The sequence below is a fragment of the Bos mutus genome, chromosome 19 (assembly GCF_027580195.1).
Source record: "Bos mutus isolate GX-2022 chromosome 19, NWIPB_WYAK_1.1, whole genome shotgun sequence".
Taxonomy (NCBI): domain Eukaryota; kingdom Metazoa; phylum Chordata; class Mammalia; order Artiodactyla; family Bovidae; genus Bos; species Bos mutus.
The window spans coordinates 24,047,766-24,061,531 of NC_091635.1; the positions used below are offsets into that span (position 1 = coordinate 24,047,766).

Below are 13,766 nucleotides of genomic sequence, written 5' to 3' on the forward strand. Positions count from 1 at the left end.
TTAAAATTGAAGGTGACAGACATTTCTCAATTTCATCTTTAACAGTTAATGGATTAAATGGACTGCTTAAAAATAATTATTTGACATATTAAATTTTGTTAAATAAGACAGCATTAAAATTAGTTACATTTTTCAACTATATACAATATAGGCATGTGAGAACACTTTAGGACGTTTATCTAAAGTATGGTTCAGTGATATATATCATTTGAGGTTTTGTTTGTTGTAAAGTTGCCTTTAAGTTTGTTGTAAAGTGTTGGTGTTGGTAGCTTTTCTTGTGTAACCCAGATCAATTTTGTGAGCACTTTTAGAAAGTAGGCACTTAGTTAATGTTTAACAAATGTATGATAAATGTGCTTTATATAATATGTAAAGTATGTAAATGTGTATAATTATCTCGACTACCGTATATGTTTCATAGATCAGAGAATAGAATTTATCAAGTTTTGCAGTTTGTTTTCTTAACTCCCGTCTTCCAGATTAGCAGATTGAGACATAGATTAGTAAAATTTAAGGGTTGACAATACCAAAATTTAGGTTAAAAATGAACCCTGGTTATCAGTCCCATCATTAAGGCTGTTTGATCATGCATTCTTTACCATAATAATATGGCTTTGTTTTATATAAAAGAGCAAGGATAGAGGGGTCTAAATGATTCTTACTAATTAAAATTATGTAGCAGTTTATCATCTTAAGTAGTTCAGACCTCTGGTGTATACCACAAGGTAAAGTCATCCTTCAGTATCCATGAGGGATTGATTCCAGAACTCCCATGATACCAACATCCAAGGATGCTTCCTTGTATGTAATGGTATATAGTATTTATATAGCCTGTGCACATCCTCCTGTAGGTATCTCTAAGTACTTATATTACTTGTACTAGGTATACAGTGTAAATGCTGTGTAATAGTTGCTTGGGTGCTGCAAGTTCAAGTTTTGCTTTTTGGAACTTTCTGCAATTAAAAAAATTTTTTTAATTAATTTATTTTAATTGGAGGCTGATTACAATATTGTAGTGGTTTTTGCCATACACTGACATGAATCAGCCATGGCTGTACATGTGTCCCCGATCCTGAACCCCCATCCCAGCTCCCTCCCCATCCCATCCCTCAGGGTCATCCCAGTGCACAGGCCCTGAGCGCCCTGTCTCATGCATCGAACCTGGACTGGTGATCTATTTCACATATGGTAATAAACATGTTTCAGCGCTATTTCTCAAATCATCCCACCCTCGCCTTCAAATATATATATTTTTAATGTGAGGTTGGTTGAGTCTGTGGATGTGGAACCCCTAGATAGGGGGCGCCAACTGTATACTGAAAGATTTCTAAAGATTTTTTCCCCCCAGTTTTATAGACATGTAATTGACACACAGCACTGTATAAGTTTAAGGTGTGCAGCATAATGACTTGACATATATATATCATGAAATGATTACCATAAGTTTAGTGAATATCCATCATCTCGCATAAGCACAAAATGAAAGAAATAGAAAAAAATTCCTTGTGATGAGAACTCTTAGGATTTACTCTCAGCAACTTTCGTGTATAATGTATGGAAGTGTTAATTATATTAATCATATTGTATGTTGTTTAACTGAGTTATAACTGGAAGTTTATGCTTTTTGACCACCTTATCCAGTTCCACCTCCTCCCATGCCCTGCCTCTGGTAACCACAAATCTGATCCTATTTTCTGTGAGTGTGTTTGTTTGGTTTTGACCTATAATTGATCTAAAACATTATGTTAGTTCCTGGTACGCAACATAGTGATTCAGTACTTCTGTGAATTTCACCGGGATAAGTCTAGTTACAAATATGTCACCAAAGATATTACATAATTACTGACTATACTCCCTACACTATACATTGTATACTCATGATTCATTTATTTTGTAAGTGATAGTCTGTGCCTCTTAATCTTCCTCACCTTAATGGGGGGATAGTTTGTTCTCCCCCCATTCTCCACCCCTCTGGTAACCACCTGTTTGTTTTCTGTATCTGTGACTCTGATTCTGCTTTGTTATGTTTGTTCACTTGTTTTGTTTTTTAGATTCCACATATAAGTGAAGTCATAGTATCTGTCTGACTTATTTTACTTAGCATAGTATCCTCTAGATCCATCCATACTGTTGCAAATGGCGAGATCTCATTCTTTTTCATTGTTCTTGTTGTTTAGTTGCTAAGTCACGTCCAACTCTTTTGTGACCCCATAAACTGTAACCCGCCAGGCTCCTCTCTGTCCATGGGATTCCCTAGGCAAGAATACTGGAGTGGGTTGCTATTTCCTCTTCCAGAGCACCTTCCCAACCCAGGAATTGAACTCACATCTCCTGCATTAGCAGGTAGATTCTTTACCACTGAGCCACCAGGGAAGCCCATTCTTTTTCATGGCTGAGTAATATTCCTGTGTGTGTGTGTGTGTGTGTGTGTGTGTGTGTGTGTGCGCGCACGCACTGTATCTTCTTTATCCATTCATACATCGATGCCTTGGGTTGCTTCCTTTTCTTGGCTATTGCAAATAATACTACAATGAACATAAGCATTTTCTTCAGATAATTACCCAGGAGTAGAATTGCTAGATCAAAGGTAGTTCTATTTTTAATTTAATTTGAGGAATCACCATACTGTTTTTCATAGTGGCTGCTTTCACAGATGATTTTTAAGGAAAAAACAGGACATGGTAAGATATCACTTATTTTAGGCCTACTGAAAGTAGAACCTACTGTATTTTATATATATATATATATAATATATATATAAAGATTTTAGTGTGAACATGAGTCTTAAACTCAGTCACTAAGTAGGGAGTTAATTATTTGATAAAGAATGCATTCTTGTAAAGAACTCTTTAAAGTTGCCATTTGGATATTGTAAATTTTAGTCTGTATTAATATAGTATTTAGAATAAAATTGTGTTTTCATTTTGTTTTTATCCTAATTCCTGGTATTTTCTTATTTTCCTACTTTAGTTTTTTTCTACTTCAATTTATTTACATATTTTAAATTTATTCTATTTTGCTTAATTGTATATTTGTTTTACCATGTATATGTTGGGCTTCCCGGTTAGCTCAGCTGATAAAGAATCCTCCTACAATGCAGGAAGCTCTGGTTTGATTCCTGGGTTGGGAAGTTTCCCTGGAGAAGGGATAGGGCTTCCCACTCCAGTATTCTTGGGCTTCCCTGGTGGCTCAGATGGTAAAGAATCCACCTGCCATGTGGGAGACCTGGGTTCGATCCCTGGATTGGAAAGATCCTCTGGAGGAGGCCATGGCAACCTACTTCAGTACTTTTGCCTGGAGAATGCCCATGGACAGAAGAGCCTGGCAGGCTGCAGTCCATGGCGTCTCAAAGAGTCAGACACAACTGAGCAACTAAGCACAGCACATATATATATATAAGACATACTTAAATATAGGTCTACAATTGTTTGTTATGATATAATTTGACCCCTAAAACATGACTCTAATTATATTAGTTCCTTCTTGGAAAACCTTTGCTCTATCTTGTCATCCATATTAACTACGAACTCTTCAGCCCAGGGTTTAAGGTTTGTCACTATATGGTAGTAACTCACCTATCTTGCCATCTCTCTGTTGCTCAAGCTCTGTATTCTAATAAAACTAAACAACTTATACTGTCTCTTGTTCAGGAGTGTACCTCACTGTTACCCCATTCTTATTTCCCTATGCTACAAATTATTACTTCTGCCTTCATTTCTGCCATTCTGAAACCTGCCCGCCTTTCAGGTTTTCCTGAAATGTACTATCCTTCACAGAACTTTCCTGATTTTAGCACCTGAAAGCAATTTATCTTCCAAACTTTCAGATTTCTACTTTTTAAATTCATATTAAACATATAGTTAGTGGTTTTAAATAATTACTTGACCATCCAAAGACTTTGAGATTAATTGTTATTTGATAAATGTGTCCCTAACATACTTTCCCAGTAAGAAAGAAATGAATAGCCTTAAGCAAAAGCAAGAAAGCTTTGACTAAAACATCAGACCCTTGCTATCACAAACCCATCTTATCCATTCTTTCTAATGGATTATTTTTCGAAAGAACTTTGCTGATACCTATTTATCTCTCCCTCCTTTTTCCTTTCCATTTCTTGATGGTTTTAGTTTTGGCCTGAGCCTTGTAGGTAGTTGTACGCTTTAGAAACCTCTCCGTTTGGCAGGACCAGGGTCTGGCAGCACATGGGTGGTTTGAGCTTTGGAAACAGGTCAGGGGCCACGGCTCTGAAGGAAGTAGAGTAAACAGAAGTACCAGATTGATATACCTTACAAGATTGCCTTTTCAACTTGAAAAGACTCATCCCAAATAGAATCTTTTTAACATACAAGGGGAATGCACAGGTACATATTTTAGTAGGAAAAAAAAAAGTTAAATTTGTTGAAATTAACTTAAAATTCTCAGGGAACAAAATTAATTGTTTTCCTTTTAAAACTAAATTCAAATAAACACCCTTGAGGACTGCATAAACTTATTTTGTAGTCCACTTGGGGGGAAATGGCATTGAAAAAAGCACATTCTGGAGGCTGTACTTTACTATCTATATATATGCTGACATATTTTCTAACTTTTTAAAAAAAATTGTATTTTCTTGCCAATAGCTGGTCCAACTTATAGAGTACCAGGACTGACTGCTTCTCAGCTTGTGTACCCCTGACATACATACTACATTTCCCCCCAAGTTATATACATTAATTATAACAGAACACTAAAGAATGACTGACTTTATTTTGGAATTTATTTTAATGACACTTTAGAAAATTATCTTTAAGAACTGATGGACTTATGTTGTTTTAATACTATAGAACAGCTTTAAATATCAGTGAAAGTTACTTCTCATTTGCCTCTTCTGTCTGTCTTTAGTTTCTTAGAGCTCAATATATTCACTTAGTTTTCTTAAAAACTAAGTTAAGATGATTTGTAATAGGTAAGTTAGAGCTCTTACTCTATAAGTAAGGATAGAACTATATCCTCAGTTACACATGAAGAGTTGGATAATGGAACATGGAAGGTTTTAATTTCCCTAATGTGGTTTTGGTTTTTTAAAAGTTACTCAGTTGTGCCCTTAAGAGATATTTTTAAGTTTTCTGGAAAGAAAATACAGGAAGATTATCATCAAAACTCAGACAAGGGAAAAGGTGCCAAAATCAAATGAAGAAAGTAAAATGTGAGCAGAAAGCTGGAGTGGGTTGCCATTTCCTTCTCCAGGGCATCTTCCTTACCCAGGGATCTAACCTGTGTCTCTTGTACTGCAGCCGCCAGAGAAGGTCCCATATATGCGTATGTCGTTAAAAATAGAATAAAGCAAAAAAACAGGAGGGGAGAGGTATTCCCTGGTGTCCAGTGGTTAAGATTTGGTGCTTTTACTTCCAGGGCCCAGGTTCAATCCCTGCTCAGGAAGCTACGATTCCACAAGCCATGCAGCATCACCCCCACAAAAAAATAGAATAAAGCCCTTTAAGTCTAATTTTTTTTTTAAAAAGGAAAAGTCTTATTTTCTAACTTATTAAGTAGAAAATTGATCTCATTATCTTTCTGATTTTTTAACTTTCACCTAGCAATTCTGTTTAGCTTAAGACTGAAACCATTGATGTATGTATATATATTCATAAAAAACTGCATTAGCTGTTGTGTTCCAGTAACAAACCATGTCCCAATCTGGTTCACTAAAACAGTGAAGGAATTTTTTTTCTCACTTCGTGGCCATGATAGATCAGCAGGGGAGCTCTGCTTGTGTCACTCAGTGATCCAGGCTGATGGAACAACCAGCCACCTTTTTGTACTCTACTGGTCATCATGCTAAGAGGGAAATGAAGTCCAGAGGGTCTCTCATTAGCTCAGAAGTGACTCACATTGCTTATTTCACAACATGATGGTCCCATGTAACTAGGCGAAGCCAGGAAACATATCATGCCTATGCCAGGCAGACAGCTGAAAATACTTGATTAATAGTTGATCTACTCTCTCACACAGGAAAAATATACTCACTTCATCCCCAGGTAGAAAACCCTAAGTTCCTATCCAATCATGGCATTAAGCTTGAAGTCCAGGATCTCTGAGCAGATATGCAAGGATGTGATCCTGGTGGTCTGTTTGTGAGGAGATGATGCATGGTCATCTCTACATAGGGCCCAAATGTTGCTCTTTTTGATCCATAGACTTAAGGAAAAAATTGACAAATGATTGGCTGCCCTCACAAACAATGTACAGTGGTGACTAGTGGCAGGATGATAAAAAAAAAAAAACAACCTCCCATTTGAAAAGGGGAAGGACAGGAGACATACAGCAAATACGGCAGTCCCTCTGAGCAGTCATTGAAGGGACCCCTCCAGGGATGGTGAATGTTCTTTACAAGATCCCGAGTTTGCTCCTTAACTCAATTGTCTACTCTTTCTTTGCTCCCTGGCTTAATCTCCTTGAGCCTCCTCCTTTTTTCCTGTTATGTTCCTTGGCTGTATTCCAAATGGACAATGAGGAATATTCCCCCTAAAGGGGATGAACAGCTTTTTTAATCCACTTCCTGCCATGGATGCTTGGGAACCCAAAGATCATTTTTTAGAAGTCTTGAGTACTTCCCTGGTGGTCCAGTGGTTAAGATTCCACTTCCACTGAGGAGGGCATGGGTTTGATCCCCTGGTCAGGGAAATTCTACATGCCACATGGTGTGGCCAAAAAGAAAAAGTCTTGAATAGTCACAGCCTCCCAAGTGTAGGCTGGTGGTTCTTTTAGCAGTATAACTCTCAAAAACTTAGTTGGCTTTTTACTTATTTGTTTCCAGTCAGCTCCATGTGCCCTAGCCACATCCATAATTTTTCTAACCATACTTCATAGATTTGTTATGTGGCTCTGCCTTATTGGTCTCATACTTCTTTCTTGACTTAATTTTGAGTACAGGTATTTCTGCTATAATGCCATATATGCTTTCCTGAATTCTGCAAAATTGCGCACTAAAATAAACAGGGCTTATAGGAAAAAATAGGATTGTGCAGACTCAAAATCTGTGGACCACTGTAGCCAGTGCACTAATAAAAACAAAATAATTGAAAACAATAGCATATTAAATCTCCACTGGCATATGCAGTCAGCATCAGATGGCTGAAGCTTTACAGACTCAGTCTCCGGAATGCTTGTTTCTTCCTCTGAGACTTTGGGGTCTTCAAGACATTCACTTACAATAGAAACTAATTTCATTATAGTAAAAATTTGATCTGTGGTGTGGTATATGATTCAGCAGTCAAAAACTTTCCTCTTTAAACACAGGAGGAGAAACATATATCCTCAGCTTCACCAGGTATAAAGTGGAAAATGCAGGTTCATGAAGCAACTGAATCATCCACGACTTTCATTAAAGAAAGGTACATAAGTGGGATGTTTAGCTTTTTTCTTATTGTTTTCATATATTGCTAAGGCTTTCTTTTAAATTTGGGAAAGCTTTTGCCTGGTTACTACCAACAAGAGAAAAATGCATATAAACCAACTTAACTTCTGTGTTATATTGACATCATTTCCTTATTTACTAATAGCATTTGAACTAATTCACATCAAAGCAACATGCTTAGTAACAAAACAGACTAAGAGGCTGTTTTGATGAGAGAACCCCTCTTTAGTCTTTTTTTAGAAAAGCTGTTTTATTCAGCAGTACCTTAAGCAATTGGGAAGTTTTATCAGTGGTTGTAAAGGCCAAATCTTTGATTTGATTTTTGCCTCAAGACTGAACTCTGATCAGCATTTGTAGCTCAGAGACCTTCTCAGTTTTGGGTTAAGCACTTGATTCTTCTGACCCCACAAATCGCTGGAAACTGATTCTTTTCTGAATTCATCCAATTATTTGTTAAATACAGCCAGCAGTAACCAACACAATCTCTTAATGGTCCATTTTCCCACTAGAGCTATAAATTCTCAAGGCATATTAGCTCTCTTCACCACTGCACACTATGAGCTGCTATCCTTTTAGCCTCTGATAAGTTTTTCCTTACCTCCTTCTCCCTAACTCCTTAGCCTTCACCATATACTTTAGGTTTTTTGATGAGACAGTACCACACTTCTGGATTCCACCTGTATCAGCTAGGAGAGACCCAGGTTATGCTGCAGTAATATACAACACAAGATCTCAGTGGCTTTGAAAACATGTTCTCCCTCAAGTTAAATAAAATACAAAAGAATTCTAATGATTGCTGCACTGTGCATATCCTGTGGGTCATTGTGTTACTCAGGGTCCTAGGTTGACAGCAGCCAAGCAGTCGTCACTTTGAGGGTTGCTGGTCACTGTCACAGTGGAGGAGAGGCCTGGAGGGTCTCACATTGCTCTTCACGTGTCACTGCCACTCGACTGTACTGGCCAAAAGTAGCCCTGCGGCCCCACCCGACTCCTGGGGAGGGGCAGAGGCAGAAAGTGCAGGCCTGTCGTGCGTCCAGAAGGCTGAGGGCCAGGATATTTGGGAAGAGCACATGAATGACTGACTGCCATAGAGGATATCCTTTCATTTATTTTCCTTCATGATTTTGTTCCGTTCCTATTTTTTGCTGGTTAATTGAATTTTACTGTCTCTCTTCCCTTGCTTAATTTGAGATAATTAATGTAGGTCCGTTTTATTTACTGGTACTTGTAGTAGTTTACATTATTTCAGAAGTTTGGGCAATACAAAATAAAGCTACTGTGATTTTCCTACTTAAAATACAAGGTATAAAACTGATTAAAAAGCAATATGGTTACAGGAAGAGTTGAGTTTAAATTATTTTGGAATGTCATCTGTTATAGTAGAAATAAAGCTTTGGAGTCAGGCCTGGGGTCAAATATTGCTTCTGTCATTTAACAGATATGTGATCTTAGACAAATTATTTAACCTCTCATAGGCATAATTTCCTCTTTTATAAATACAAAGATATATATATATATATATATATATATATATATAAAAAGATGTCAAGTAAAGCACGTGGCATTTATCACTGCTCCTTTCTGAAATTTTACTAAAATGAAAGTAAAATACATTTTTTTAAGTTAATTAATTAATTTATTTGGCCATGCCACACGGCTGTGGAATCTTAGTTCCCCAACCAGGGATTGAATCCGGGCCCTTGACAGCGAAAGCACAGCCTCCTAACCACTGGACCACCAGCGAATTCCCTAAAATAATTGTTTAGAAAATGGAAGAGAGACAGTAGCAGAGGAATGATAGAAATAGTTGTGAATTACTTATTATGGTCATAATAATGTAAGCAATAAATACCTTACAAAAAAGTGACACAGCTATATTAGGAGGATGAAAGGAGAGTTGAGAGCAATAAGGTAAGAAAACTATAGTGGAAGATAAGTGGTAGTGTCAAATTGGGGGGAAAAAAGTCAAGAAATAGAAATATCATCACAGGGATTTCCCTGGTGGTCTGATAGTTAAGACTCTACGCTTCTACTGTCAGGGGCCCGGTCTCAACCCCTGATGGGAGATCTGAGACTCTACATGCCATGTGGCACAGCCAAAAAAAAGAAAAAGAAAAGAAATATAACCACATTGTTTAGAAATATAAAAGTAAATACAAGGGGAAAGGGAACAGGAGCAGCTAAAAGAAACACTTTTGTCTCAGGTAAAGGACTCAGATGGGATGGAGTAGGCAGAGGATGGCTGCTTTTATTATAAACCTTGCAGTATATTTGATTTGTAAAACTGTGGATGCTTTTTTTATTAGTGATTACTTTGATGAAAGATTTAAAATAAGTTTAAAACTCAACCGCAAAGTTTCATAGTGGGTATTAAATAGAAATAACAAATAATGAGCACCTTTACCGTGTCTGTGCACATAGCAGCTATTCAGTAAGGACTGGTTTCCTTCCTTTTGTTAATTAGATGGGGTATTTGCCTGTAGTAATAGTTACGTGACTCAGAAGTTAAGTGGTTGGCTAAACAGCAATGTGAGGTATGTCACAAAGCAAATTATGCACCCTTCTCATCTTTTTTTTTTTTAATGGATGATTTTATTTTTCCTGGAACCATATCAGCTTTATGGCTACTGTTTCTTAGAATTTAGACTTCTGTGCAGCTGACACATGAAAATCATCTGGTTATTGAGTGAGTCTAGAGAGCTGTGCATAGAACAAACTTAAAAATACCTAGCAACTTTACAATTATTCTAATAAACCTGAAAACAATGATATCTATAACTAGATTATAAATTATTTAAGGCCAGGGATCTCTCTCTCTCTCTCTTCTATTGTTATGTCAGTTAGCTGCTTTATTTTTTGGGTCCACAGTGCCTAGACCACTACTTCCTTTGTTCCTTAAGCTCTCACTGTGGTGGATGGTGGTGTCTGATGTTGAAAAGAGAGCCAGCCAACGTGAGGTTCTTGTGTGTTTCATGGACCTCACATACTGTGTATCTAGACTGTAAACTCCTTGTGGACATGGACCGTATATTCTGCCATGTCAGTATGTCTAGGAGAATGACTGCTATCCAAAAACAGATGTTCACTAAGCATCATTAAGTATGTAATGAATACCAGCTAAGTGCTGGTAGTCACTGTACTAAGCTCTAAGGATATCTCAGTGAATGGGACAGATAATGACTCCTGCTGTCTTAGAATTTACATTCTAACACATGTTTGTTGAATTCATGTAATGCAGTAAAATGATGGCCCACACTGAACCATTTGAGCGGATAAAGAATTGTATATATAAAGAGTTTAATCATTTAAGATATGTTTGTTGTATGATGTCAGTGCCTGCTATAAGAAGGAAATAAGAGATATCTGATCTTTTTTCTCTTTGCTTTTCTTTGCAGATAGGATGCTCCAAGTCACTTGCAGCTCTCTGCAAAAGGAAAATCACTAGTGCTCTGCTCTTGCCATAATACCAAACCTTTTGACTTATGCATTGGTGCTGCAACACACTGGAAGAATTGCACAGAGGTTCCAGGAATACCTTTTTCGCCCCCGTTTGAGTGATTCTTCATGGATGGAAAAAGATTTGAGTCCTAATGATTATCCTGTTTTAAACCTATTCTCTATAGTCTGAACTGCTTAATAAATTAGGCCACTTACTAATGAGCCACACAGCCAGCTCTTGTCAGGAGCTGGTTGAAAACCGTGCTGTGCACGGAGCAGGAATGGCACAAGAAGATAGCCGCCGCGGTCAAGTGCCATCTTCCTTTTATCATGGTGCCAACCAAGAACTCGACCTGTCCACCAAAGTGTACAAAAGGGAATCAGGAAGTCCTTATTCTGTGTTAGTGGACACCAAGATGAGCAAGCCACATCTCCATGAAACAGAGGAGCAGCCGTATTTCAGGGAGACAAGAGCAGTGTCTGACGTGCACGGTGTTAAAGAAGACCGAGAGAATTCTGATGACACAGAAGAGGAAGAGGAGGAGGAGGAAGTCTCCTACAAAAGGGAGCAGATCATAGTGGAGGTAAACCTTAATAATCAAACGTTAAATGTGTCTAAAGGGGAAAAGGGTGTCTCTTCTCAGTCCAAAGAGACTCCTGTTCTTAAGACAAGCAGTGAGGAGGAAGAGGAAGAGAGTGAGGAAGAGGCCACGGATGACAGCAATGACTATGGAGAGAACGAAAGGCAGAAGAAAAAGGAGAAGACGGTGGAGAAGGTCAGCGTCACACAGAGGAGAACGAGGAGAGCTGCCTCTGTTGCCGCAGCTGCCACTTCCCCTACTCCCAGAGCTACAAGAGGTCGTAGGAAGAGTGTAGAGCCACCTAAGCGTAAGAAGCGGGCCACAAAGGAGCCCAAAGCAGCAGTCCAGAAAGCTAAGTGTGAAGAGAAAGAGACTCTGACCTGTGAGAAGTGCCCCAGGGTGTTTAATACTCGCTGGTACCTGGAGAAGCACATGAACGTTACTCATAGGCGCATGCAGATTTGTGATAAGTGTGGCAAGAAGTTTGTCCTGGAAAGTGAGCTGTCCCTTCACCAGCAAACAGACTGTGAAAAAAATATTCAGGTAGGTCTTATCACCAAGAGGGCAAACTTTCCAGGATAGAACCTGGCTGTTTCAGACTCACCTGGTATCTGCCCAAGAAAATAAATACAGTAGAGGCTGAAGGGACAGTTTTCACCAATGTATCTTTTTTTTTTTAAAGCCCCTGCTTTGGTATTTTCAAAACCAGGCTTAACATTTTCTTTCAAAAGCATAAATTTAACTGACGCTGGACTAGTGGGAACCCAGGTCCATTGGAAAAGGGAATCTGTTATAGGTGATTGACAAGGAGGTATAGTCAACACTGACTTGGCACTGAGATTTACTCTTGTAAGACATGTAATATAGTTCATTCTGGTGTCTTCGCTGTCAAGGTGGGAGATACCAAGTAAAAGTCAGGAGTAGAGAGAGGTCCTTTTCTAAGGTTTGAAAGGATGCCAGGTTCTAGTGCAGCTGTTGGGGACAAAAACCATAATGACTCAGACTGGTGGAAATGGAAGATCTCCAGGAGTGAGTTTGCTTCTAAACCAGTGGAGAGATGACAGCACTAAATGTGTCAAGAGGCTAAGCTCATGGGAATATACAAACTTTAAAGGAGGCTGAGCTAATTGAAAATACTGCCTACCTGGTGGTAGGCTGATATAATGCTACTGTGTAGTACTAAAGTAACAAAACACGGTATTCAAACCAGGTTGGTGTCTTGAAAGGACTACATTGTGATAGGTTAAGAGGTGTGCTAATTATGTTGTGTAAACTATATTATGTTGAGCTGTGTTGGTTTGCACATGTAAGTGCATATTTATGAATGTGAATTTTCATTCATAAAAGGTAAGTCTATTAATGTCTCTAAAAGATATGTAAAATAGAAATGTCTTGTACCATACTTAAGCTGAACTGCTTGTAGAAGATGAAACCATTTGGTTTCAGTGTGTTTCTTGGAGTAGTCCTGATTTGGAATGTTCCTTATTTTTCATTTTTATTTCTTGTTTTTAATCAACAACTGAAATCATTACTTTAAAGAGATTTTTAAAAAATATAAATTAGGGGCTTCCCCACTGGCTCAGTAGTAGAGAATCTGCCTGCCAATGCAGGAGACATGGGTTTGATCCCTGATCCAGGAAGATCCCACATGCCAGAGCTAATCCTGTGTGCCACAACAATTGAGCCTGTGCTCTAGAGCCCCAGAGTCACAACTCTTAAGCCCATGTGCTGCAACTGCTGAAACCCTTGTGCCCGAGAGCCTGTGCTTTGCAACAAGAGAAGCCGCCATAGTGGGAAGCCTGAGCACTGACTGCGACTAGAGAGCAGCCCCCACTCTCCACAGCTAGAGAAAAGCCCACGCAGCAACAAAGACCGGCACTGCCAAAAATAAATAAATAAAATTATAAATAAATAGATATATAAATCACATTTGCTAGAAATTCACTGCGTTTTGATCCATCAGTTGTGACTTGACCTCTGACATACTTGGTAAATAAAAGAAGACTGAATCGTGGCGCCTGTCACTCAGTAACTGCTGGTGCCGGGCTTGGTTCTCAATTGGTTGCGGCAGTTCAGGCCAGAGGGAGTGCTATGCAGTGCTGCACCCTAGGGGTCAGACTTAGCTCTGTAATGATCCGTTGCTGAAAAGGTGTCTCTTGATCTTGATGTTTGTGTAGTTGCTTTTTGTTTTTTTTTTCTTTTAACTTTGCTTCATTAAGTACAGAAGGGGCTTTCTTGGTAGCTCTGCTGGTTAAAAATTGGCATGCCAGTGCCTGCCAGTGCAGGAGATGCGGATTCAATCCCTGGGTCAGGAAGGTCCTCTAGAGGAGGAAATGGCAACCCACTCCAGTATT

At 38.6% G+C, this 13,766-nt stretch overlaps 1 protein-coding gene across 2 annotated transcripts in view; it reads left to right on the forward strand.

Annotated features, from left to right (window-relative positions):
* ZNF652 (zinc finger protein 652) overlaps positions 1 to 13,766 on the forward strand; it is a 66,361-nt gene that overhangs the window by 33,801 nt on the left and 18,794 nt on the right. For both annotated transcript variants that reach the window (XM_070389714.1, XM_070389715.1), the window contains exon 2: positions 10,789 to 11,955. In XM_070389714.1, coding sequence (XP_070245815.1) covers positions 11,050 to 11,955 — 906 coding nt within the window. In that variant the 5' untranslated portion in view covers positions 10,789 to 11,049. The remainder of the gene's footprint in view (positions 1 to 10,788; positions 11,956 to 13,766) is intronic.